Here is a 27,067-nt window from a genome sequence, read left to right on the forward strand (position 1 = left end):
GAACCAAGGGCTCCCACATTCAAGAATCATATTACAAGGACACACTTAAGCAGCATAAAGGCCTCTGTCTCAGAGATGCACTGTACACAGTCTAGATCAGAGCCAAGCAGGATATTTATCTGACAAAGGTGAGTGTTTTTGCCCAAGTTAGGGTTGGGTTCTCATGATTGCTCTGGCAGTGATGTCACAGTCGAATGCAGCTGCTTGACGCTAGCTTTTGGTTATCCTGAGGTGACAGTGTAGCAGCTTTGTGCTTCCAGAGGCCATGCGTGTGGAGCTTAGCCCGAGCAGAGTGGAAGTGACTGTGGGGGAGAGCGTGGTGCTGAGCTGCAAGGCGACACATGACACTTCACTGGATGTGGCTTTCCAGTGGTCCTTCAACCAGAGACCAATCAACTTTCAGCAGGATGGCGGCCACTTTGAATACATCCAAACAGTAAGAGCAAGAGTAAGAGTTATTCCCCTATTATTTATATTAACCTTTCTATTAACATGTCCGTCTGTGTGTCTCTGCCTGGTCTGTCTGTCATCCATTGTAGCTCCATCTGTCTGATTGTGTAATTGTTCACCTGTTTAGTGCCTTTTTTTTTAGCAGTGAACAGTGTACTTCACCAGATTTGTTGATATTGCAGATCAACCTATTACAGTCAAAATAATTCTGATGATTTCATTTGCACATTTTATGTAATGAGTTCAAGTACACCTCTCATTGCACCAAACGCTTGTTATACCTGCAAAAAGAACCATTTCGGCTAAAGGTCAGACTGCCTTGGGTATCATCAAAGACCTGCACTGAATCATATAATGGTGAATATCAACGTCTTGTCTATCGTTTTGAATTGCACCTGGGAAATTGTGTCTTTTGTGAAAATAAAAAACACTCACAAAGTCAGACTCATACTGGCTTTGAAGGGTGATGAGGGTCAAAACACAGAAGAACATTTAACATGGTGAATCTTTTTGTGAATGTGCATCATTGCTTCTGCAGACATACAACATGCACTACCATCATCTTCTTTGTCAATATTATTATTTAAATGTATGGCTTTTATGGCTTAAATCATAATCAGGACTACCTAAGTCAATATTGAGATCACAAATTGTTAACACGATTACTCGCTGACTTTGGAAAAAAAAGAGATAAATTTTTTTTTTTTTTTTTTTTTTTAAGACCCTGAAGGAGGCAGAAGAGCTGCAGACTGCAATACTCTGAGCAGCATGCATAGGAATGAGTAACAATATGATGTATTTGAATATTTCTCACTTTTTTCAGACGCTGATAGTCTGAATAAGTTTCTAAGTTTGTCATTATAGTCATTTTCATGAAAAAAGTCACCAAGAGAGTCTGAAGAGTTGATACATCTAGGGAGTAAATCATCAAGTTGGCAACACTGAGTGCACCAATGTGAAGGAAAGGGTGCACTGGATTTTTAACACAAGACAAAAACAAGAGCATCATTGCAAATTTGCATAATTATTTTACCTCAATTATCTTGTTTTCATAATCGTTGGAAGCCAAAATCATATCTGAAAATCAAATTTGATTAATCACCCAGCCCTATTACAAATCCATTCATGATAAGTGCTAATAATAGTCAGGCCCCTCCTGAATTATTGAGTGTAATTGTACCCATTCTTTCCGTTGGTCAAGGGATACAGGCTCAGGGATCTTCTGAGGAAGATGTTGTATAAGATTCTTGCGGCACTTAACAAGATCTGCACAAACACAGAGGTGTTTAACCTTTGCCTTCTTACAACATCAAGGTCACATTGTTAACCTAGGTGTCCTAGGAGATTATACAGTATGTGATGACAGAAACAAGAAAATATTATCACACTGTAGCATGATTATTCTAAACGTCACTTGTACACTAACTGAATTGAAATGGTCATTTTATCGTCAACGAGCTTGGTTTGGTATATTTTTTCACAAAGTCTTACATTCCCCCTCTCCATAATACAGAAAAATTCATTAGCACCTAAACCATAAAATGAAGTTGGAAACAAATTTGCAGGAGAGCAGGGAGTCCTCTTTATGTTCCTTTATCAACACTAGATGTTAAAACCACATCTGTCCTGATGTGTCCTCTGCTACTACCCAGGCTCTGGAGAGAAAGTATTTGCAGTGACAATTCTTTACAGGCACAACAGATTCCTGGCTGATGCATGGTTTGTAATTTTAATCAGGTTTCGTGCTAAACAGCTGCCTGTAGACCTTGAATTATTCCCAGTCTTGCCTCGGGCGTTTCTCATTTCAAGAGAGAGAAAATACGGGTAGCTGAAGAATGTAGCGGCAAGCAAGCACCTGAATTAAACAGGAATCTCTCAAGCCACATGAGCCTCTACAAGATGTAAAGGAATCACACTTTCTTGTGTCAAGCACATTTAGGCTTGCTTAATACCTACCCTTTTTTTTTTTTTTTTTTTTTTTTTTCTTCTTTCCCATTTGCAGCAGTCCTCCACGGTGGATCTGATGATTAGGAGCATTTTGTTGAAGCATGCTGGGAAGTATGGGTGCCGGGCCCAGACCAGTGCTGACACTGTATCTGCAGAGGCTGAGCTCCTTGTCCGAGGTAAGCTTGTGATGTGTCGGTGCACCAGTCCTGTACGCTATGACAACTTGGTCACCCTATCATCAGGGCAGTGACCCACTTAAACTGAACCGCTACCCTCAAACAGAATGCACATCTTATTCTCATACTGAATATTCTTAGAGGGTTTAGTCCAGTGGAAATGGACACAAGATAATAATTGATTTTTTTTTTTTTTAAAGATTATTTTTGTGGGCTTTTTGCCTTTAATGACAGGACAGAGAGTGAAATGGGGAGACAGAGAGAGAGTGGGGACTGACATGCAGCAAGTCAGATTCGAACCCGCGGCCGCTGCAGTGAGGCAATGCCTCTTTACATGGGGCGCCGGCACTATCCACTACGCTACCGACACCCCATAATAATTGATTTTTTTTGGTTTCTGTGAATTTGTGAAATTGGTCCCAGTTTGTTACAAGTGCAGCAGCTTTGGGAGATTTGTTAATTATATCAGACATTAGAAATGTTCTCCTGTTGGAGAAATTGCACAGTGACTATTTCTACATTATCGGCCCCCTTTCGACCTTTCGATCTTGACTAATTTTTTATAGTCACTGTGAGTATGGCTGGACAGACGGTCTGTCTGCATGATCAACTTTAATATGTGCTGTAAAACGGAACGGCTGAAGTCTTGTGATCACATTCTGTGGCTGTTTCTGACCGTTGCTGATTATGTGATGTAACGATTATTGTCCGCACAGCTCCTGGTCACGTCCTGGTCTGTGACTCATCCTATTCTTTTGTCCTTTAACATTACCTGACAGTTTTATAAGAACCAGCCATCCAACCAGAACAAAATGGAGTTTTGTTTTGCTTAATGATTGAATAAAATACAGCTCTGCAATAATTCAGTGTAATTCTTAATTAACTTTCAGAGGAGTTGTGTTGAAACAATGATGACAGTGTCATTGTTTTACAAAAATAATTATTGATTCCACATAAACTGTTATGAAAAATGTTTCACATTTCATTTTACTCTGTATTTTTCTTTAATCATTTAGGTTATTTGCCAAATACTTCAAAGGAATGCTTTGCCAATTTTCAACCAGTGGCCACTATGTGAAAATGAACTGTGGTAAACTTACCACTACCCAGATCTCCCAGCTCATCTCTCAGCATAAATTCGCTGGAGGATGCCAAACGTGAAAAAGAATATAGAAGCAAATAGAGAGAGATTCGCCTTTTTAGTTCTCAAACACAGACCAAACTCAGATCAAACTCTAAAACTAGGCAGTGCTGATCAAATATGAATGAAGATTCAGTTTCTGTATTGCCTATTTTTCACCTAAAGTGTCTTGAGAAACATATTTTAGTGCACTGATCAGACGTTAAAACTTAACAGTGCTGATCAAAGATGAACCAAGATTCTGTGTTGTCGATTTCTCGCAGATGTTTTCAGAAACAAATTTTAGCTTACAATTTAAACTGTAATTCAAGATTGTTTCTTAGCAGACAGCTGCCATATTGCTTCCTGTGTCACAAGCTCACATTACATCACCCGCCAGTGGGAGCGTTTATTGGTCCAGTGTGGGGCAGTGCAGTTCTAGCAGTTGTAGGTTTTCTACCTCTTGAGTTAAAGCAAATGCCACAGCCCTTTCCTCTGATTCCTCTGGTCATACGGCACCAATTTCAAAACTATCTGGGTCTTTCTACTACATAGACAGCCCAGGTTTATGAAAGGACCATCATTCCTGCAGTGAAATACTTCTTTAATGTATGTATATTTATTCCAGAAATGTTCATATTAATATATTGTGACATCAGCGTCCACCATATGACCCACCTCCATAGTAGCTGATGTATTTAATGATTGTCATTTAACATTAAGCTCTAATACAGGGGAGGATTTATGCCATGGTGTTGGGCACACTAAAAAGAGAGTACTGTTCTTATAGTGACACAAAATGCATCTTAATGTCCCGAAATGCAAATGCACCTTTCAGTGCAACCTTCTAATGGGCACTTTTTGGGGACACAGTACATTGGTTTTCATTGAGCGCACCAGCTGCCAGCTTTTCATTTACAGCTGTTCCCCCTAGAGTCCTTAGACGTTTGCTGCACTTGCAGATTACATTTACTTCTGAAGACTGAGGTAAACATATGTTCAGCTGTATTAAAACACAGGAGGGTCTACCACACAGTCATGCTCAGCAGAACTGGCAAAGTGCCTCCAAAGCCCCCCAAAAAAGAAAGCTTCAGTATTCCTGAATCGGCATGAAATCCTTGGCAGCAGATCTGTGTCAGCCCGAATCCTGGTTCAGTTTAGTGTGTCGTGTTCTTGGCTTTTGTTTGTTTGTGCAGAGATTACAGCAGAGGATTGATGTTGTCACCATATGCACACAGCTGCACATCCTCTTAATGCTTGCATGGTTGCATCCATTAGTGTATCTAATGGCAACAATGCATGATGAAGACATCACAATATGGACCAACTGGGAATTGATTCAAACATTAACAGCGATTGTTTTTACTCTTGTGTCATGAAATTCCTGAAGCATTTGTGCTTCAAACCTGAAATCTAATCTGTGTCTCCTAACCCTCTTTCACCAGGTCCCCCTGGACCCCCTGGAGTGGTGATAGTGGAGGAGATCACTGATACCACAGCCACCCTGTCCTGGACTCGTGGCTTGGATAACCACAGCCCTATCAGCACCTATAATTTACAGGCCCGCAGCCCATTTTCATTAGGCTGGCAAACTGTCAAAACAGGTAATCAATAGGGAGCAAGTTGCAGCCTGTAGATCTGTGAGGTTAATGTGGAGCTGTATACAAAGGCCTTAATCCTGCCCAAAGTCATGTACAGAAATGGTGAATCAGCCCAACAAGAGCAAGGTTACTGGTTTCAAGAGACACAATTTAATTCGTGTGGCAAGGTACATTCATATATTACAGCTTTTTTTCTGATTGGTTAGGCACTATCTTTGAAACTATAGGCTATTGTATTGCAAAACCCTACATACTAATCACAAAACCTCTCACTAAACCAGCAACACAGTACACATATCTTACAAAAGCAAGCAACCCTTTTTTAAGATGATATAAATTAAAAACACTTGTGCTTTTTGTTTTTTCTGTGTGCAGGGCAAAGAGCTTTGTCATACAGTTGCACGCAAAAGCTTGGGCACCCCTGATCAAAATTGTATTTACTGTGAATAGTTAAGCAAGTAAAAGATGACCTGATTTCCAAAAGACAGTAAGTTAAAGATGGCACATTTCTTCAATATTTTAAGCATTTTTATTTTTTATTTTTATTTTTTACAGTTTTAAAATAACAAAAAAGAAAAAGGGCCTGACGCAAAAGTTTGGGCGCCCTGCATGATCAGTGCTTAGTAGCGCCCCCTACTGCAAGTATCACAGCTTCTAAATGCTTTTTGTATCCAGCTAAGAGTCTTTCAGCTCGTTCTGGGGATTTTCACCCATTCTTCCCACTAAAGGCTTCTAGCTCTGTGAGATACTTGGGCCGTCTTGCATGCACTGCTCTTTTGAGGTCTATCCACAGGTTTTTGATGATGTTTATGTCAGGGGACCTTCAGCTTGTGCCTCTTGATGTAGTCCATTGTGGGTTTCAAGGCGTGTTTAGGTTCATTGTCCTGTTGTAGAAGCCATCCTCTCTTCATCTTCAGCTTTTTTACAGATGATGTGATGTTTGCTTCCAGAATTGGCTGGAATTTAACTGTATCCATTTTTACTCTACCCATGAAATGTTCCCCATGCCACTGGCTGCAACACAAGCCCAAAGTATGATTGATCCACCCAAGTGTTTAACAGCTGGACAGGTGTTCTTTTCATGAAATTCTGCATCATTTTATCTCCAAACATACCTTTGTTCATTGCATCCAAAAAGTTATTTTTTAACTTCATCAGTCCACTGAACTGGTGTCCAGAAATCATCAGGCTTGTTCAGATGTTCCTTTGCAAACTTCTAATGCTGAATTTTGTGGTAAGGACACAGGAAAGGTTTTCTGATGACTTTTCCATGAATATCATATTTGTTCAGGTGTCGCTGCACAGTAGAACAGTGCACCACCACTCCAGAGTCTGCTAAATCTTCCTGCAGGTCTTTTGCAGTCAGACAAAGGTTTTGTTTGCCTTTCTAACAATCCTACGAGCAGCTCTCTCAGAAAGTTTTCTTGATCTTCCAAAGCTCAACTTGACCTCCACAGTTCCTGCTAACTGCCGTTTCTCAATTACATTACACACTAAGGAAACAGCTACCTGAAAACACTTTGCTATCTTCTTATAGTCTTCTCCTGCTTTGTGGGCTTCAGTTATTTTAGTTTTCAGAGTGCTAGGCAGCTGTTTAGATGAGCCCATGGCTGCTGATTGTTGGGACAAGGTTTCAGGAGTCAGAATAGTCATAAAGCTTTGAAATTTGCATCACCTGGCCTTTCCTAATGATGATTGTGAACAAGCCAGAGCCCTAACAAGCTAATTATGGTCTGAGATGCTGGTAGAAGTTATCTTTTTGTCTGTGCCCAAACTTTTGCATGGTGCACCTCTCATTCTTTCACTCTAATATTGTACAAAACAGAAGTTAATGCAGTTGTCTTGCTTAAAATGTTGATCATCCTTAATTTCATGGTTTTTGGAGATCAGTTTATCCTCTACTCACTTTCCTGTTCACAGTGACCAGGGATGGCCAAACTTTTGCATGCCACTGTACATTTTTTTATGGGTCTGACCTTAAGACTCCATTCACATCTCTCTGTCCACCATTCTGTCACCTTCAAATGTTTACATGGGGCCTATTTATAGTGCTCTAGCTCTGATATGTAAGAACTCATTAAACTCATCTAAAAGTGTTTTCCCATGGGTCAATGTGGAAAGGCAATTGGCAACAATGTAGAAACCAGTGTTCATACTTTAGCTTTAGTGAGTTATTAAATCACTAAAGCTGCAGCTCCGTCCCCTAGAGATTATGGTTGTATACCACTAATTTGAAACAGCAGATATGTTTTGAGAGAAATATAACATATTGATATTATTAACATAATGAGGAAACATTGCTAATTAATGTATCTGGCAAGTCGCAAAAGTAACACGTTCACTGACAACATATTTTAGTTGCTTTTTTCCAACACAGGCAGTCTTGCAGCACGGTATCCACTCGTAATGGCTACAGCATTACTTTTATATTTATATTTTTTTATTAACATTTAACCAATATCACAATATTTCCTTAAACTTAACCAGAGTGCTTTTGTTGCCTTAATCTATGACCGGAATCTGGACGTGAACCTGAGGATATGGTGTCAAGGCAATTAGTACGCCTGCCGTGCTCCACAATCATCGTGCTCCTTCCAATCCTTTCAACATGGTACCTGAATGTACTGTTTATTTACCTGAAAGAAACGACCCTGAACATAATCCAGGCAGCGATTATGTTGCCACAACAACATAATTAAGAAAGCAATTTAGTGACATGCAAACATAATTTCTAGGTGACAGGGTTGAAAGTCGTAAATGTGTACGTATTCAGTGTGGCACACTTGGTAAATGCATTGGCTACAAGTGTAAATTCAGAGACAGTGCTTCAGGAATCACTGTGTGTGAGCATACAAAAAAAAGAACACTGTAACACAGTCAGACTTTTAAATCCAGAAAGTAATGGATCAAGTGTCTTACACTGTTGCTCCAGAACAAGGCTTTCTTCTCAGATGCCTGTTTGAGGAGTTATAATGCAGTTCTCTCTCCGGCTGTCATTTTGTGTCTGAACTTGGCTGTTGTTCAGAAGAGCTTAGCAAAAAGTAATTTGAGCCGATATCAAATGCCATTGATTTGAATTTTATTCAGTGTCATATCAGCGGTTAGTGGGAAATTAACCTTTTGGGCTTGAATTATAAGACTTCTCCATTTTCATTTGGTGTAGATGCACTTTTACTGCTTAAAAATGAATCAGCTTCCTTTTTTCCTGTACCTTGACAGAAAAACCATTAATTACTATCACTTAGCGTTAAAGGATGAAGGCTTGCTAAGCATTGTGTGTAATCCATCTTAATATGCCGTGTGATAATAATAGCAGAGTTTAAGGTGTGATAATGATTCATCCCCACAGATATATAAATCATACTTTGTATACACTCCTCTCACATCACGTCTGTTCAACCACATTTAATTTGATAAAGCACAATTAGGACTCTGTGATGTATTGTCAGTGTTGAACTTGTTAAGATTAGCATAAAGGGGATCGGGCTTTTAGCTCCCACTCCTTGCAAACAGAGTTATCGGCTCATGTTTGAAGAGCAGCTCGCCTAACAGAGTGGTCTCATCGTGAGCTGCTTTGGATGATAAGAGTGTAAGCTCCTCGGCTCCACTGAATGTTGCCTTAGTTAGCACAGAGAGACCTCTGGTTCATTTGTGACACAGATATGCTTTCAGTCAATGTTTGTTTGTTGTTGCAGGATCAATATTGACGAAGCTTGATTATGGCGGCCCTGAAGAAACCAGATTAGTTGTGTTACCTGCTTGTAATTCTGTTCCAAAATACATTCATAAATCTTGACTTTTTCCGTCTCAGGGTGTGATTTATAATTACATAGCTCTCTACGTCTTCTGTAGATACTGTGAAAATTGATTAAAATCAGCTTCCCTCTATGTAATGAGTTGTTCTTCCTAATGTGCTCTAAAGCTGCAAGTAAGCTGTTGTTCAGGCATCAAAACAACATCATATACCAGGTTTCAAGTAAATTGCACATCTCCACCACCTGGTGTAAAAGTATGCCAAGTCACAGTGAATCTGGAGGGAAGGCGTAATGCTCTGCAGTTCTTAAGAACTAAGACAATTGTATATTTATTTGTTTTCTGGCTCTGTACTCGAGCATACGGGATTTGAAATGAAACAATGGCTATAAAGGTTAAAGTGTCAACTCACAGCTTTTGCACAAACATTGTAGGAATTGTCCTCCAGTTTTAGGGAACAGAAAGTAATTGGACAAGTCGACACAGTCTTGAAGTCATTATATAAAGTCATCATATTTAATCGTATATAATCCTGTGCAGTTAATGACTGCCTGTAGACTGCAGCCCACAGACAGCAGCAGATACTTGGTATCTTCCCTGGTGAGGCTCTGCCAGCCATCTTCACTTATTGCTTGTGTCAGTCTGGCCTAGAGCAGCGAAACACCTGCTCAGTTGGTTGATGAAGGTCAGGCAACAGAACTTTCAAATGTTCAGCTATGAAAAGAATAAATCTTTATTACCTTGCCTGTACGTTAAGCATCATTGTCCTGCCACATTGTTGTTTTGGTAGACTTCATATTAAAGTGTGTATGATTCTTACACTCAATGTGAATCTGAACATTTTCAAACAGTCAGGCCTCATGTAGGGGCCCGATTTAAGAGCGAATGTGGGGTGCTTGTAGGATTGACATCGTGTGGTGTTTGTTCATGAGATGGTGGCACTGTCACAGAGACTTTAAGGGGTTGCAGAAATATGTACTGTACGTGCGTTTTTATCCCAAGCCATCACATATATCTATATTTGCTTGGAAAACCCCCAAATTAAGATATTTTTACACACACACACGCACACACACACACATATGAACTGGCTTGTGGCGGCCAAGCGTTTATAACAACGTTGCTTTTTGATCCTTTTATGCCAGCTCTTCCTATCTTTGGAAAGCAGAGTTCACCAAGCGTTGGATTGTTCGCCCACTAATAGGGAAGAGAAGCCTGTGGAATACTGGGAGAACATTAATGTGGTCGGACAAGACAAAATTCTTACTTTTCTGCAAGTGGTGCAATGTACCATGTTTGGAGGAGAAATGGCCCTGCATATGACTTAAAAAATACCACAACTGCATTGTAGCTTTGAGGTGGAAGCATCATGGTATGGAGCTGTTTCTCTTGTTGTGGTACCAGCAGAATCCAAATTATCAAAGGGAAAATGAAGGCAGCCATGTACCAGGAATTTCTTGAGGAATTCTGTTGACATCCACCAGGATGGTGAGAATAAGACACAGGTGGACCTTCCAGCAGGATAACAATCCAAAACATACTGCAAAGAGGACTCTCACCTGGTTCCAGAGGGAGAAAATAAAGGTGTTGGAATGGCCCAGTCAGTCACCAGAAGATGACCTGAAGATGAAGATACATCAGTAGACCCTCAGAATCTTCTGGATTTAAAGACTGTGTGTGGAAGAATGGACCAAAAGAACACTGTGAGAGCTTGATTTCCTTATACAGGAAGTAGCTTACAAGCTGGCGTTGTAAAGAAAGGCTTCTTCACCGATTACTGAATACATTTCAGTTGCTGTGCTCAATAATTTTTCCCGCATTATTCCACTTTATTGCACATGACTTTGTTTTACAGATTGTAATGTTACAATTTTCTTATCTGTGTAGTATTGTTGAGTTAATATCAATATCTGCTGTAAATTTCATCTTAATAGCTGCCATGGAAATATGTTTAATGAGAAAAATATTGATGCTTGAATACTTATTTCCCCACTGTATTTACATGTAGTTTACAATGTTAATATGTCTAAGCACCGGTGAATATTTGGGTTTAATCAGGTTCAATCCATCCCTTACATAATCAAACAAGAGTTACTATTACCAAAGGACAAATGCTTCAACAAAGAAACCAGCCACTATCCAGCTGCAGTGGTTCTGTCCTTCTACTGGTGGAAGTTGGCAATACTAATAAGGTATAACCAGTCATGTGCAGCTTGGAGAGGCTGCACAGAATGCTGTCCTTCCAAGAGAAAACTGAACTGCTGCCTAGCGACATCTCTTGCTGCATTCACTTGCACTTTGCGCTCAGACATTGAGGTTTCACTCTTGTAAATTTCCAACCAGCCACAGCTTTTCATATTTATCTTTTTGCATGTCAGTGTTTGGGAAAGGTGGGGCACATTTTTAGTTTAGATGAGTGAAACATAGCCTAGCCAGCTTTCACACACCCTTAAAGCTGTATCGGCACTCACAGCAGTGTTTGTCCCATGTGCTGTACATAATGTGGACAAAAGTACAAGAGATTTTATGTGGTCTTACCCTGATTAAATAAATACATAAGCTTTGCTCTTGTCTGCAGACCCAGACCCAGTGACAGGGGACATGGAGTCAGCCATGGCTGTGGAGCTCAACCCCTGGGTGGAATATGAGTTCAGGGTGGTGGCAAGCAATGCAATCGGGACCGGAGATCCCAGCGCGCCTTCAAGAGGAGTTAGGACAAAAGAAGCAGGTAAATCCTCTGAGCCATCAATTTGCTACGTGCACTACATGCTAGTCACATTTTGGCAGACATAAGCAATCACCCAGAGTCTAGAAACATATTATATAATATGCTGAGTGCTGCTGATTTATTGTAGCTGGAGAGCTGAAAGTAGCTGGTGCCCCCCACATGCCACTTCATGACCATGTTATATTCCCATTGTTAATATACTTGGTTTTAATTGGGCAAAGGGGTTGAAAATAAGCCGCTTACATGAATTTCAACCAGTTTAGTGTTTCTGCTAAAGCTGCCTGTCCTTTAATGCCCCGAGGCAAAGACACAGCAGAATTCACTATTTATGGTGAGCAGAAATTGACTGAGACAGTCTGGATCAGGCATGCCGCTTCACTAACTGCTCGTTTCTCGTCTATAAAATGTAATAATTACAAAGGTCAGTGGTCATTTGGAAGAGGCTTATTTAATGTGTCCTATCTCTTCAGCACAATTAACCGACTAATTATCGAAGCTACACACAGTTGTGGTAATTCATCCTTAAAGATATAATCTGTGATCCAAATGTCAACAAAAAAGTGCGAAATTCAAAATACAGCGATGAGAGCTGTCATTACCACTCTCTGTTTGACTGACAGGTAGTTTAATGCAGGCACACACACCAGACAATAACTGGGTTTCTGATATTTTCTGATGCTGTTAAAGGTTTGTTTACTCCAGCAAAACACATCATTAAAACTGTTTTATTTTCAGTTATGATCTGTTGACTCAAAAAGTGCTTTTTTAAATCATTAAGACAAACTTAATTAATCAAATCCAAGTTTAGCTCAAATTGTGTAGTCATAAAGGACATGGACTGCTATCTGAAAATATTTCTTCTGCATTTTCACCTTTTCTTTCTTTCAAAAACACATTGAAGTGAGTTTGCAGTGTTGGTTCAGTGATGCATTGTTAACCTTTCTGTTTCACACAGTCCCGTCAGTGGCACCAGCAAATGTAAGCGGAGGGAACGGCCGCAGGCATGAACTGGTCATCTCGTGGGAGGTAGGGTTCTCTGCCAAACTCTCTCTGAAACACAGGCGTGACGACATATGTGCAAAAACACAAATGTCACCATGGTGTTTCAGTTAAGCAAGCTTGGATTATTGTTGAATAAACAGGAGTTAGTGAAAGCTTTTATTTAGTCTGCTCTCACTTAAAAAATAATCTTTGCCATTCCCAGTTGTATCTGTGGATGTCAGCTGCATGACATTTGAACTGTGGAATGTTTTCAAAACTCCTCAGTGATCATCTTATCTACATGCTGTGTGAGAGAGGGCTTCAAGGTCCTCGAAATTCAAGATGCCTCCTCTACAGAACATTCTCTCAGTTTCTAAAGAAACTGAAGCAGAAACTGCCACAGGTCATGCATTAATTATACTGGAATTCAAATCCTAATTAGAATTATTAGCAAGCGTTCACTAAAGTTTCCAGTATAATTTGAAGACTTTGGATGTGAAACTTTACCATCTGCAATCTAATTAAAATGCGAAAATAAATGTCATTCCAGTCAATAGATTAGATCAACATTTCGAATGCTCGCTCATAATGAGAACCTGTCTTGAATGTGTGTGTCAGTGTGTCAGTGTGTTGCATTATGTAAACAGAACCATGGTTACAGTCTCATGACCCCAACTAAAGATGTTACTCATTCTCTGAAAGAGGAGATGCTCAGGGATCAGTTGCTTTCAAGTCATTTCTTTTTTGCCATCTGGTGTGTAAACATGAGACCAAATTTCAGATTTATTTTTTCAAGCAATATTTCATGGAAAGACCATGATTCACCTCACTCCTTTCACTTCAACTCAACAAAATCACCTTGTGCAGTGTAGTTCACAGTCTCTGTTATCTGAAACCAAGCAGCAACCTCTGGGGCTAAAAATTGAGCCAATGTAGAAGTGCCAAAAGTTCCTCAAATGTCCACTTGAAGCTGGCTTCAAGAATGAGTCAATCCCCATCGACCCCTGTGTTAAAATGCCCAGCTTTACAGCAGAAATAAAAATGTTTACACATGTTCACATTTTAGCTACGCAGGGGGTGCATTTTTATATAACTCACCCATTTAAATGTTATTAAGAGTTGAAATTATGCTAACCGCTATAAGTGACAGGTGGGTTTTGTCTGTCTTGACAAGCTGCTACCACAGCAACAACACTGGTTAGGTAAGGTTAACATGGCACAACCTCAGACTCACAGAGTATGGGCAAAGGTGCAGCTGTCAGCATTTGTTTTTATATAATGAAAGTTAATTGTAAGGTTGGAGAATGGAGCCTGAGATGGATCTGTGGTTTGGTGCAGCATCTGCAATGATGCGGGTGCTGTGCTGGACCGTCATGGTGAAGAGAGAGCTGAGCCAGAAGGCAAAGCTTTTGATATACTGGTCCATATACGTCCCAACCCTCACCTATGGTCATGAGCTCTGGGTAATGTCCAAAAGAATGAGGTCACGGATACAGGTGTCTGAAATGAGTTCCCCTTAGAAGGGTGGCTGGGCTCAGCCTTAGAGATAGGGTAAGGAGCTTAGACATCCAGAGGGAGTAGAGCTTGGAGTAGAGCCGCTGATTTTTGCGTCAAATGGCGTCAGTTGAGGTAGTTCAGGCATCTGATCAGGATGCCTTCCGTTAGAGGTGTTCCAGGCATGTCCAACTGGTAGGAGGCCCCTTGGCAGATTTAGAGCACGCTGGAGGGAGTACATATCTCGTCTAGCCTGGGAACACCTTGGGATCACCCAGTAGGAGCTTGAAAGCATTGCTGGGAGAGGGACATCTGGAATACTTTGCTCCCACGACCCAGCTTTGGATAAGCAGTTGAAAATTGATGGATGGAAGGTTTTGTTTGCCTAAAAAAAGTCTTGTTCAGCGGTTGGTTGTACTAAGAGACCCTGTAAGGAGTCAGATATTTCATTTTCTTCAGTGAGTACATAAGTTTAATGGTTTTAAGCCTGTTTTTCTCAAGCCGAAAAAAGTATTAGCTTTTTGAAACAGTCAACTGTACCTGTAAATGCATCATGCTAACCAAGCTAGCAGCTAGCACTGGGGTTATCTCCACCCTCTCATCCAAATATGGTCACTTCTGGCTCCAAAACACCAAGATGGTGACAGTCAAATGCCAAACTCAAGGTTTCCAAGCGTGAGTCCACAAATCAATGGGTGACGTCACAGTGGCTACGTCCATTATTTTATAAAGTGTATGTCTGAAACAAAAAAGATGATAATAGTATGCATGCTTGAGTCCTGTAGGCCAGACTGAAGAAGGAACTTTCTCAACCTTTCCTGCTCATGGACCTCTGGAACAGAGCAGTGCTTGCAGTGCTGAAAACCCCGAAAAGCCAAAGCACAGAATGATGATGATTATTAGAATTTTTACATTATTAAATATGGGAAGAAACCTATAGGGTGTAAATATTCATCATTTAACTTGTGAAAGTTATTACTCACCAAGATTAAAAATGTGATAATAAATGTGTATGTTCAGTGAAATCATTATCACCCAACTGCTGCTAAGAACATTTGTGAACCTGCAGGTTGAGAATTACTGTAATCCATGAGTGAAAACAAGCCAGCTGAAACAAGGTTCCCTTTAAACATCCGTGCTGAAACAGCTCTGCCATTGTTCCCTCAGGAATTGAACTGTCACTAAGTAATAAATCCTGCATGTGAATGTGACTTAATAATCATGTAGAGGTTGCTACTGCATGCGCAATTCATTAAAAACCTTCACTTTTTGTTGCCTGGGAATACTTGTCAGACGTTATTAAGGGGGATAAAGCATGGTTGATGGACGACGCTAGTCCTTGTGGTTTCTAAGCTTGAAGGAAACGGTTTAATGATTTTAAGATATACAGATGATTGCATTAGTTTACAGTCAGTTGCATTCACTTGAGGTGAGATATGATGAGTAGCTGCTGCAGTTTCGCTCAGAGTGTTCTAGGGACCTGCGTGTGCTTGCCGTCCTATTCCCAGAACCATCAAAGTGGGATCTAATTAAAACATAGAGGAAAGTTTCAGACACTCGAGTGAGAAAAATGATGAGAGGAGTCTGGAGATGTTCTTAAAAGGTAGGAAGACAGATGTGTTGAGGGACTTGCTGGTGTATTTAAAGAGCAGAGTTCAGCATATGAGGCTGGCATCATCTGAGGTCACGCAACTTCCTTTTCCGAACACTCAGTGTGGCGTACATCTTCCTTAGGGAAAAGCCTAAAAAATGAAAAACTTTTTGATCATCGTTTTTTTTTATTTTTATTTTTTTTTAATGAAAACAAATTGATAAATTATTAGTATTTTTTTGTCCAAGGAATTATTTGCCTCGAATTTGCAAATAGACATTGATTGGAGTTCTTGACTGTGATTTTTCTCATTTATATTTTTGTGGTTTTATCTAATTATCTCAGCACTAAAGTCTGGTGTCTTCTCATCAGCATAAAACTAAAACAATCAAAAGTAAGTAAAAGAAGAGTAGAGTGGGGCGAGAAGCAAGGAGGTCATGTTCCAAAGAAAATGTTAAACTAGCAACTGTCTAAATTGCTGCATTTAGCACAGTGTGGTGTTTGAGATACAAGCTTTAGTCAAACTATCAATAGTGACTGTATGCTGTGACTGAATCTGGCTTTGGTCAGCGTTCCCTTGTCTTTATGTCTTGAGGTGTTGCTGAATGATTGTTCCAACATTTGAGAAGCATACACTCAGCTATAAAGGGAGTACACATACAGTTCCATACTGTAATGTTATCTCTGCAGCAGATAAATGTGATCGCAGCGCAGCTGTAGAAACAAAGGTAAAATAGCCCAGGTGTGGATGCACTCCACTCTCAGGAAGCCTTGACCCGTCTGACAGAAAAGGGCAAGAGAGATGCACATTATGTCCAGTGGGATAATACAAAGGTTGAGGTTACAGCCTTTACAGATATCTGATTTCAGGAGAAAGGGTCATGTGAGGGGGCTCAGGTGAGCGCCCATCATTAGGACAAAGGGAGCTTTTTCTTCCATTTGAGAGGGAAGACACGGTCAACCTATCTGCTGCAGTATTCTACATGATTTTCTTTGATTTGCTTTTACTGAATTTTATTCCTACATTGGAGGGTATGAGCAGGTCGAGGCTGGAAGAAAGGCTTCGACTGTTCCAATGAGGGAGCAAACCAGAGGGGGAAGTGCTTCAGTCCACTCAGGTAGGATGCTTTTCCCCAAGATCAAAGGTTGAAGTGGCTATTGCAAGGATGAAGCACCTGTGTGAGATAAAGATTTAACTATATTGTGCTCAAGGGAAATACAGGCAGGGTAGCAGTGAATAATTCAATACAAGCATTAGTATAACAAATAAACCCTATTCAAATGAATACAACTATAAAAATATTTTAATTATTAAAGACAAAACTGAAATTGACTTGAAAAATGACTGTTAAAAGATTATTGGTTATCTATTGATGCACTTTACACATAATGTATTGTGTTTTCAATGTCTGTCAGTGGCTGTCCTGACTGTAAGATTTGTAGCAGATTTGTTGAACTTCACGTTTCAACCACACTGTGATCAACATGCGGTTTGGTTTGGCACAAAAAGCACTTGGCTATGGTGAGGAAAAGATTATATTTTGGCCTAAAATACACAGTTTTTCCTCTGTAAAAAAATATATTTTTGTGACACTATCTACGCAGGAAATGCTGCAGCAATGTTTTGGTAAAAAAACAGTTGCTTTTTCTGGCACTATCCCTGGTGAAAAAACAGCGACGGGTTGTAAAAAAACACCCATGTTTGGTTGCTAAAAAGCAGCTGGAAACAGCAATGACTCCCAACACAAGCAGGTTTGTTGTTTGTTGCTCTCGAAGAGCGGTCTGCAGCTTGGCAGATGTCTAACATAGGTGACATACATCCACCATCCCCTCCACCTCTTGATGACAAAGACATATCCATCATTTGCTGTAATGTGCAATGCCAACATTTTCTTTTGGTGACTGGGTTGGATTTAAAGAGCTTGTGTCCAAGTGTTGTTAGTTTTGCAGATTGTCCTTACAAGCAGGGCAAAAACTCATGCTTTATCACTAACAGCAGCACAACCCCGGGATCACAGCTCATTGCATTTTAAACAGGGTCCCATTTTATTCTGTTGGAAATTTGTTTAACCATCCAGGGTCTCAGAGTTTGAGGGCACAACTTGGACACGTCTGCAGAATTTGCTGACAAAGCCCAAAGAAGGCCAGCTGGGCCGTGTATTACACAGAGCTGCATCAGCCGGGCCAGTGATTAAGATGTTGTGAATTTTAAATTTGGTCCCGCCAGAGAGGCACAATGATGATTAACCTTGAATCCCGGAGTCGTTCCCAATATATCCAGGGATGTTTATGAATATCTGTTTGTAACCTCAATCTTGACGATGGTTGTACAAAACCTAATAACTCTCACACCAAGTAAAGAGGATATTAGTGTGAACTGTTTCCAAGTGGACAGCTTGGCTCTCAGCCAGGTTCAGGGCACAGCATGTACAGAATTACTATGAGCAACACCGAGAATTTGCAATTGAGATCAGTTGAAGGATATATTAACAGGGGAACAGTGAACAGATGTGGAAGCAACTGACAGTTATTCTTGTAGTTATTAAGTATGGGAGCCCAACTGCCACTGGGAAGATAACCTTCACATGAGGAGAAGTGCCCCTCAGTGGCACATTATGGGGGATAATGTCCATTCCAGATGGGATGGTGTTTGGTGGGAGACCATTTCCTGTTTATAAATGAGAGTTATACTATATAAAGAGTGTCATTAGAGTAGCTAGTATAACACAATGACGACCTCCTTATAAATAAATGCAGGACCCCATGTTGGAGGAACAATCAAAGGATACTTAAAGTGACTCAAAACCCCAATTGGAGCTGACTTGGATATAAAACCCAAATAAAGAGTGCTTTGAAGCCACACATTAATTTGACTCATTACAAAAAGTTATTCTTGGCCAAACAATTTCTTTCTTAAAGAAGTATTTTACAGTGGGAAAGATTTCATAAAGCTGGGCTGTCTATGCAGTAGAAAGATGCAGATACTTTGAATATTGGTGCTGCATAACAGGAGAAAATAAAGGAAAAGGGCTGTGACATTTGATTTTGCTCAAGAGGTGGAAAACCTTCAACAACAAGAATGCACCCACCTTCTGGTGGGTGACATAATGCAAGCTTGTGCATTTTGACCATAGACTGTATCAAAAAATGGATGTACTGTAGCTACCATGACAGCACATTACTGACATTTTGAAGCCTCGAGCTCAGCATGTCAGCCATTGCCATCTTGTCATGTCTGAGCCAGAAGTGACCATATTTAGATTAGTGGGTGGAGCTGTGGTAGAGCGAGGGATGAATCTGACTCATAGGCTGTAGCGATGCCTCGCAGACAGCCTGTCACGCAGTTGTCCTGAAGGGCAAAATTAGCTATGGAAACCAAAACTGTACTAGGCTGTAAACACCTTTATTTCTGTGGTAAAGTTGGGCCTTTAAACATAGGTTTATTTGCTTCTGGAGCCAGCCTCAAGTGGCCATTTGAGGAACTGCAGTTTTTGGTACTTCCACTTTGGCTTCCTTATGCAGCCCCCAAGGTTCCTGCTTGGTTTTGACACAGGGAACAATGTGGCGGCCGGGTGGTAACAAATTATCTCAGATTACAGTTAAATGGTAAGCTAAAATGTGTTTTTAAACATTTCAGGCGAGAAATAGACAACATAGTGACATAATCTTGACTCATATTTTATCAGCGCTGATTATTTAAACCATTTTATGCCAGTTATTTCAGCTTTCATTTTTACAGTACAGGAAACAATATGGCGCCCGCTTCCTGTTCATGAAATTTTTATATAACAGCCAAATAGTGCAAAAAAATATGTTTCTGAGGACATTTTAGCAAGAGATAGGTGGTACAGTAGTAGAATAGATTTCTATTTGATCTGCACTGCTTAGTTTTACAGTTTGATTGGATTTTGGTCTGAGTTTGAGAGAGAAAGAGGGGGGGGGCGGGTCCCTCTCTCGATCCGCTTTTACACATGGTGGCATGTATAGGAAAATGCAGGAGCACAATCTGTAGTTCAGGCAACAGCCATGGATGTAATGATCGGCACTGCTTCCACATTGTGTGACCAATAGAGCAGGCACACTAGAAACTTCTGTTCTGGTTCTGGTTAAGTGCTTTGCTAACTTGAATGGGGATAAAATGCTTCAATCGTGTGGCTCTTCTAGGCTTTTAATGTTATTGTTTGAATGGATCAAATCCTGATGGTGAAACAAGTCATTTTGTGGGGGTTTTGAGGCTCAAAGAAATGTATCCACTAATTGTTAGACGTCTCTTTTGCCATGCAAGTTAATGGGGGAAAAAAGTATTTTTGGCCACAGGGCATCACATGATGGTGTAATTACACTCTTTGGACACTATGAACATTTACTTCATAGCCCAGTACACTTCCTGGGGGCCTTGAAACAGACCCAGAGTCAGCAAAAATCTGCTGGATAATGCGTTGGGAGATGAGTAGGTATAGATCTGGGTGCTGTTCAGATGGAGGAAAGTTTACCACAGTTCATTTACACATACTACCCACATTATTATGATACAAAGCTGGTTGAAAATCAGAAGGGTATGCCTTTAGGGATTTTTTCGATGAGACTCCAGAAACTGTATATTTGCTGCTTTTCATTTACAAACCTCCATGATTGGAACAATTAGTGTCTTCAACAAGTGCCTCTGCATAGAACTGAGTATAAGCATTTTTTAATCTGCTCATTTGTTTTTATTCAGACATTTTTGCACATCAGATCAAATCACTTCTGCAGTACAGAGTGTACAATAGTGAAGAATTACAGTTCTTCCTCCCTGCACATTGTGTGGTAGAATAATTGGTCACCCATCAATAAGTCTGTCAGTTTTCAAGAGTATCGCAGGACAATGCTGAGACGCTCCACTTAGATGCAGTGTCCTCCTTTTTTGTACTTGCCATTTTAAGTCGTTTTAGCTCTGCCCTATTTCCTCCCGTTTCTGTTAAATGCTCTTGGAAATAAATCAGGACTTCGTCAGTGATCAATGGAGATGGATATTAAAGGAGACGGAGCAGGAATGTTAGCCCTTTTTGGCAGTCGAGGCATGTGAGCGCATGGCAGTTCTGCCTCTCCAATCATCTGTGGAGAGTTGTCAGAGCCTGGACGGCCATGGTGGGCAGGGTTATTAAGCAGGATGAATGACTAAACAGTCTCTGCAGCTTCATTCAGCCGTCTCATTAGAGTCGACGGTGAGAGACTGCTGTTTCGCAGGGAGCCATTGGGAGGACTATTAGTGATGCCCCCACAGTCATCGTCACTGAGCCCAGCAGGCCCCACAATTTTATCCATAAGACTTGCATCCGCTATATCAGTCCTTTCACACCGTGTCCACACTTATCTTTGACTGTCTCAATTCCCATACCTGCAAGTGTTTCTAGACTTAACTAGCTAATTTGTTCATGCTGTTTTTTAAAGACCCATATTCCTTGGCACGTCTTTAAAAGCATTGCCAGCTCTGATAATAACTTTGATGGAAGCTAATTCATTTTCACTGATCTTCCCTGTAATTAGGCAGTCATGGTGATTGGTCGTTGTTGAATGAAATGTGAACTACATCTCCATCCACCTCCAATCCCTCTGTAGACTACATGGCTAATTCGGGTGATGCCTACAGGGGACAATAGTACTTTGAAGCCTATGCAAATCAACACATTAAAGCATGCAGAGAGTTTTTGTTGCCAAAAACAGGTGTACAGGTGTTTGTCATTTATTAGATTTAGCCAAAGATTTAATCCCTGCAGCTCGCATTTTAATTAAATTCTAGCTCACTTAATGAATTGGCATTTGACTTGATTAAGCACGGAGCAGCTGTGGAAGACAGCTCCCAGTTTTACCACTTCAGGAAAACCACAGATAAGCATTGAAGCTAGCACACAGAACCTGTGTCCCAAAAATCCTCCTGTCAGACATGGAAAGATAAATAGCTACATAATGGGCACAACTGAGCCAGATATGATTTGTTTCCATTCCTCAAGACTGACTGCATCTTTATTAACACTGGCAGACAGTAACGGTAAATGGGTAGGAAATTGAAAGCTGGTTATGCAGGACTACCATAGCTGAAAAAAAAGTCATGTTGTCAATGAGAGCTGTGCTTGCACAGAGGCAGCAATTTAAATATGAAAATGTGCAAATGATGTACCTTCAGTCACAGAGCTGTACAGTGCTGGTGCTGGTACACTAAGCCAGGTTTGCACCAAATCTCTGTGAAAGACACTCTTGGATGATTGTTTCTTTCTGTCTGATATTTTCAGCCTGTGTCTGAGGAATTCCAAAATGGTGAAGGCTTTGGGTATATTGTTGCATTTCGTGCCAATGGAACCAGAGGCTGGAAGGAGAAGATGGTGACCTCTGCGGACTCTACAACGTACAAATACAGAGACGAGACCTTCCCTCCCCTCACCCCGTTTGAGGTAAAGGTTGGAGTTTACAACAATAAGGGAGATGGGCCATTCAGCAAAGTCGTCATCATCCACTCTGCTGAGGGGGGTGAGTTAGTCTTTGTGGTTGCATTGATGTTAAAAGTACACCAAAAATAGTTTTTGACCTTTTATGATTGTCACCATTTTGACCTGTCTCACAGAGCCCAGGGAGGCACCATCTGATGTGAAAGCGTACAGTATTTCTTCATCGGAAATTAGAGTCACTTGGAAACCGCCCAATCCTGGACCCGGAAGACCAAGAGGATATGAGGTGCATGTGAATTGCTTTCATTTTTTTGTGTTCACTCATACATTTGCATACAGTATCTGACCTCTGTGTATGAGAGGTTTGAGAACACTATTTTCTCAAAGTCATTCATTTGGTATAACAGGTCAGCTACTGGAAAGACATGGATCAGGAAGAGTCGGGGAAAAAACAAAGAACTGTGAAAAACGAAACGTCCATGGTCTTGACAGGACTAGAGGGCAACAGTCTGTATCTCATCACTGTAAAAGGCTTCAACAGCATCGGCCAGGGTCCTGCCACCACTGCTGTCACAGCCAAGACCAGGAAAGCCCGTGAGTACAGCACTGACACTAATCACGTCATACTATATATGGAATAGAGGCTACCTGTTAAGTTCGCTCCAAATCCCCCTGTAAAAAAACGTAGTAATTGACCTAGTTGGTTGAAACTCTGTTTAAAAGTCAGTTTTAATTTGCACTCAGAGTGTTGTGTTCTCTTCTTAGCTCCTGCTCAACCACCAACCAACCTCATGTGGATTCAGGAGGGCAACAATGTGTCTTTAAGCTGGGACCCAGTGAAGGCAAAAGACAATGAATCTGATGTCATCGGGTATATGGTAATGATTAATCTCTGACGTTATGTTTCTTCAGATTCATAACATTAATACTCATGAAAACATTCATGCAAAGCCTGTAAAAAGCTGCTAGTTCCAGAGGTCTCCTGCATAATTTAACAGTGCTATATATTTATGCTATGGCCATCAGTTCAAATGTATGCATTTATTGCCAATTTAGCAAGAAAACAAGATCTAAATACTGGAACACCCAGTGGCAAATCAGAACTGTGGTGAATTCATGACATTTTATCATCACATTTTTAAACAAAATATCACAAAAATGCTGATGAATTTATCTAACATTGACCTAGAATCCGAAAGGAGAATCAATTTAAAGCACTGAATATATTGTGTGTTAAGTGTTAACCTTAGTTTCAGCTCGCCAATTTCAGCATACGCAAGAAAATCAATCTAAGTGAACATTTTTAACTTAAAATGTCCCCTGGTAATAATAGTTGACTCTTACTAACTTTGACTTTGTATTCAAAGGAACAGTTCACCCCAGAATCAAAAATACTTATTTTTACTTTTACGTGTAGTGCTGTTTATCAGTTTAGATTGTTTTGATGTGAGTTGCTGAATGGTGGAGATATCGGATGTATAGACTCACAAGTCAGTCTTTAGACACTTTGCTTACCCAAAGACTGATGACTTTCTCCCTGATTTTGTGTTTAGATGGGCGGAACCAATAGTAAATCCGCAGGGCGGTCCTTCAGTGGCTCACTGAACTCTTGTGCTCGTAAACATAGTCCAACTAGAAACACGTGTAGCGGTACAAAATGGCTCAAGTCGCTGTAAGTCCTTCATTTCCACAATCTTGCGGACTGAGCACATGTTTGATAAAACGGAGTTAAATCTCTCGGCATCCATTTTCAAGCTCTTTGTGTGTTTGTTTCCTTGCGGATGGGAAAAGGGGGAGCGCACATTTCCGGGAGGGCGTGTCCTTTTAAAAAAATGCAAGAGGCGTTGCTTTGTTGCCGGCCGTTTTCGCCGGTGTGTTAAACACACTTTAGAAAGGAGTGTCCCCAGGCTATCAGAAGGCGGAGATCTCTGATTGTCTGGTGGCGAGACTATTGGATGTAAAGATGTCTGCCTTTTCACCAATATAATGGAACTAGATGGCACTCGGCTTGCGGTGCTCAAACCACCAAAAAGATACTTTTGAAAAACTTAACAGCAGTGTCCCTTTTTGGAAATCATGACCCAGTTACTCAAGCTAATTCACAGACTTTGTTGTGAGCAGTTTAATGTAAGAACTACTTTGTTTCTACTGAATCCTATCACAGTGCAGAAGGCAGTGTGCATCTACTGCTGCTCATCAAGCTGGGTAGGAGGCCATTTATGTTTACATTTCACACTGTCACAAGCACGAGCCTGTCATCCATGAGTAGATGCACACTTTCTTTGAGCGTGGTGATTCAGTTCGGGGATGTAGTTTGGTAGAAAGAAAATAGTTCCCACATGAATCTGCTCACAACATGGTCTTTGGATTATCTTGAGTAAGCGGGTCATGATTTCTGGAGAGAGACATCGCTGTTGATTTCTACAAATGCATTTTTTGGTGCTTTGAGCATCACAAGCCAAGTGCCTCCTAGTCACATTATATTTGAGAGAGGACAGACATCCCTACGGCTGATATCTCCAACATTCGGCAACTCACAACCAAACGAGACTGATCTAGACTGATAAATAGCACTACAGGTAAGAGAGTGATTTTGGGGTGAACTGTCCCTTTAAAGAACCAGCTATTTAGTTGCTGACCTTGCCTAACATTGTTTATGCAGAAAAATAAAACAGGACTTTAACTTCTGGATTCCTGGAAACCAAAAATAACTCATTTTATGACTCTGTTACTGTTAAAGGACAAAGGGAAATTATAGTGTGATTTTTACCATCTATTTAATGTCCTGCAGGTGTTAGTCAAACAGGAGAGCAGAAGCCACAACCAGGTGACAAGAACCATTAACCCTTCCACCATGCTCTCACTGCCAGAGGGAGGCACCTATATCATTGAGGTGCGCGCCCTCAGCGAAGGGGGAGAGGGAGCGGTCAGCTCCCAAGTTCGAGTGGTCACCTCCTCTGGTAAGCTCGAAGCTAGTTAGTTGTCCCCTCTCAGCCATACACTCCATCGCATGACCTCTGAGATCCAATCGCTATGCACGGGCTATTTTCTCTTTGTAGTGATCTTATGTTCTGCCCTTAATTGAGTCACCGCAGCTGTTGTGCGAGCCAAGTTTTCTTTGGCTAATACTGTTTTAATTACCTCACCCACACAAACCTTCCTACTCTTGCACAGCCAATTAACTTCCAAGCAACAGGACGAACAGAAAGTTTGCAGTCCTGTGTGTGACATTACCAGCCAGCTTCTCGGGGCAATGGGTTGTTGTTTTCTTCATTGTCTCTGTTTTCCTTCACTGTCCTTGTTTTCTTCAGCGAAAAATGTCTTCCCACCTCCGATCTCCTCTGGTACAATCCGTTCAAAAGATCAATGAAGTTATTCAGCATTAAAATTGAATGCAGGTCCGTGATTTTGTTTAGCATCTTTGTTTTTATTAGTATTGACTGTTCCCCTTCTCTTCACTTAGGTGTTCGAGCAAAAAGCAACCAGTGCTCAGTGCACTGCCTGCCACAGAGCCTAACATGGACAGCACTGCTCCTGGTTCTTCTGGTGCCTTCAGCTTCCTGGTGAGGCCAGTGTGCCATCCTCATTTTCATGGAGGGAGCCACCAGTCTTCCGCTCCCTTATTCCCTCTGACTGCCTGCTTGCTTCGGCCTTACCCATCCCAAAGGGCCCGAGGCCTGCCAAAGGGGGTTGAGTCTGCCAGTTACCATGCGGCTCTTCAGAGTTCATCCTTTTAAGTTCCCTGATTCTTCTGAAGCCCTGGACATTTGATTTGCACAGTTCTTTCCAACATCACAATAGTGTTGTACTGTAGTGTACATTGTGTGGAAAGATTTGTTTAATCATTTCCTTTAACATCATGTGTTCCTCTCATTGACTGGAATCTAACCACTTCCAGACAGCTCCTACAGCTCTGGGGTTCTACAGAGCATGAACAATTCCTCGAAAGCTGCTGTGGTAGTAATACAGGGATCAGCCGGCCTGTTTCTTTTCATTACTTATCTGCATCAATTTACCCCTTGGCTGCCTAACAAGCAATGCAGCAGAAGCTCAGTAGAGATAAGTGCATTGTTTTCTTATTCACACATTGAGGAGAAAAAAAGTTTTTTATGAAACCAAGAATCTTACTATTTCCAGACTTGCTTTTTGTACATTGTGTTACCTTTAGAGAAAAACACCGTGGTGTGTGTCAGCTATGTCAAACTCTCTGTTTTTGGTAGTGATTAAGCAATGCTTGGTGATACAGTTTGTTGACTGTTGGATGTATGGAGATAGGAAACAGGTTCCCACCTGTAGTGCCCGAACACATCAATAGACAAAGACAACTCTGTACGGACTCTTGGTGTCAGTACAAATAAATGTGATGTATATTTTTTAAATGCTTGTTGTCTGTATTTTCTAACTTTCAAAAATGTTTCTGACAATGTCCTAGGGCTACAAATACTAATACTACTATGAATCAGACTATTGATTATTTTATAATGAACCAGGTCATGATTTTGCCTTTAGACTGAATCACAATGTTTGTCTACAGTAACTTCAGGGTAGAAAACCCCCACATGATGTACATAAAATAAGACAAGGCTGAGCCAATGCTGCCTCAGTTGGTCAGATTTTAGCCACCTATAAAGAGTCCCCCCAAAAAATCAATATCAGTTTAAGTGTACGCTATATTTAGAATATTTTCTTTGCTGTCAGACGCCCTTTTTGACAGGGAACTAAGACAGTTATCTCACAGCCACCAGACGCCATTGACAAAAACACTCATTTTACTTCACAGAACACGGGAGTTGCTGGTCTACCT

The 27,067-nt window shown here is 40.8% G+C and overlaps 1 protein-coding gene across 4 annotated transcripts in view; it reads left to right on the forward strand.

Moving 5' to 3' along the window:
- Positions 1 to 26,642, forward strand: part of cntn5 (contactin 5) — a 150,054-nt gene extending 123,412 nt beyond the window's left edge. For 2 of the 4 annotated variants that reach the window (XM_078166940.1, XM_078166941.1), the window contains exons 14-24: positions 261 to 448; positions 2,453 to 2,573; positions 5,139 to 5,297; positions 11,626 to 11,775; positions 12,731 to 12,801; positions 22,111 to 22,345; positions 22,440 to 22,549; positions 22,671 to 22,857; positions 23,029 to 23,141; positions 25,055 to 25,223; positions 25,727 to 26,642. In XM_078166940.1, coding sequence (XP_078023066.1) covers positions 261 to 448; positions 2,453 to 2,573; positions 5,139 to 5,297; positions 11,626 to 11,775; positions 12,731 to 12,801; positions 22,111 to 22,345; positions 22,440 to 22,549; positions 22,671 to 22,857; positions 23,029 to 23,141; positions 25,055 to 25,223; positions 25,727 to 25,830 — 1,607 coding nt within the window. In that variant the 3' untranslated portion in view covers positions 25,831 to 26,642. The remainder of the gene's footprint in view (positions 1 to 260; positions 449 to 2,452; positions 2,574 to 5,138; positions 5,298 to 11,625; positions 11,776 to 12,730; positions 12,802 to 22,110; positions 22,346 to 22,439; positions 22,550 to 22,670; positions 22,858 to 23,028; positions 23,142 to 25,054; positions 25,224 to 25,726) is intronic. The other 2 variants (XM_078166942.1, XM_033631690.2) reach the window with 1 other exon arrangement.
- Positions 26,643 to 27,067: the final 425 nt, after the last annotated feature.

This window comes from Epinephelus lanceolatus, chromosome 4 (assembly GCF_041903045.1).
Source record: "Epinephelus lanceolatus isolate andai-2023 chromosome 4, ASM4190304v1, whole genome shotgun sequence".
NCBI lineage: Eukaryota > Metazoa > Chordata > Actinopteri > Perciformes > Serranidae > Epinephelus > Epinephelus lanceolatus.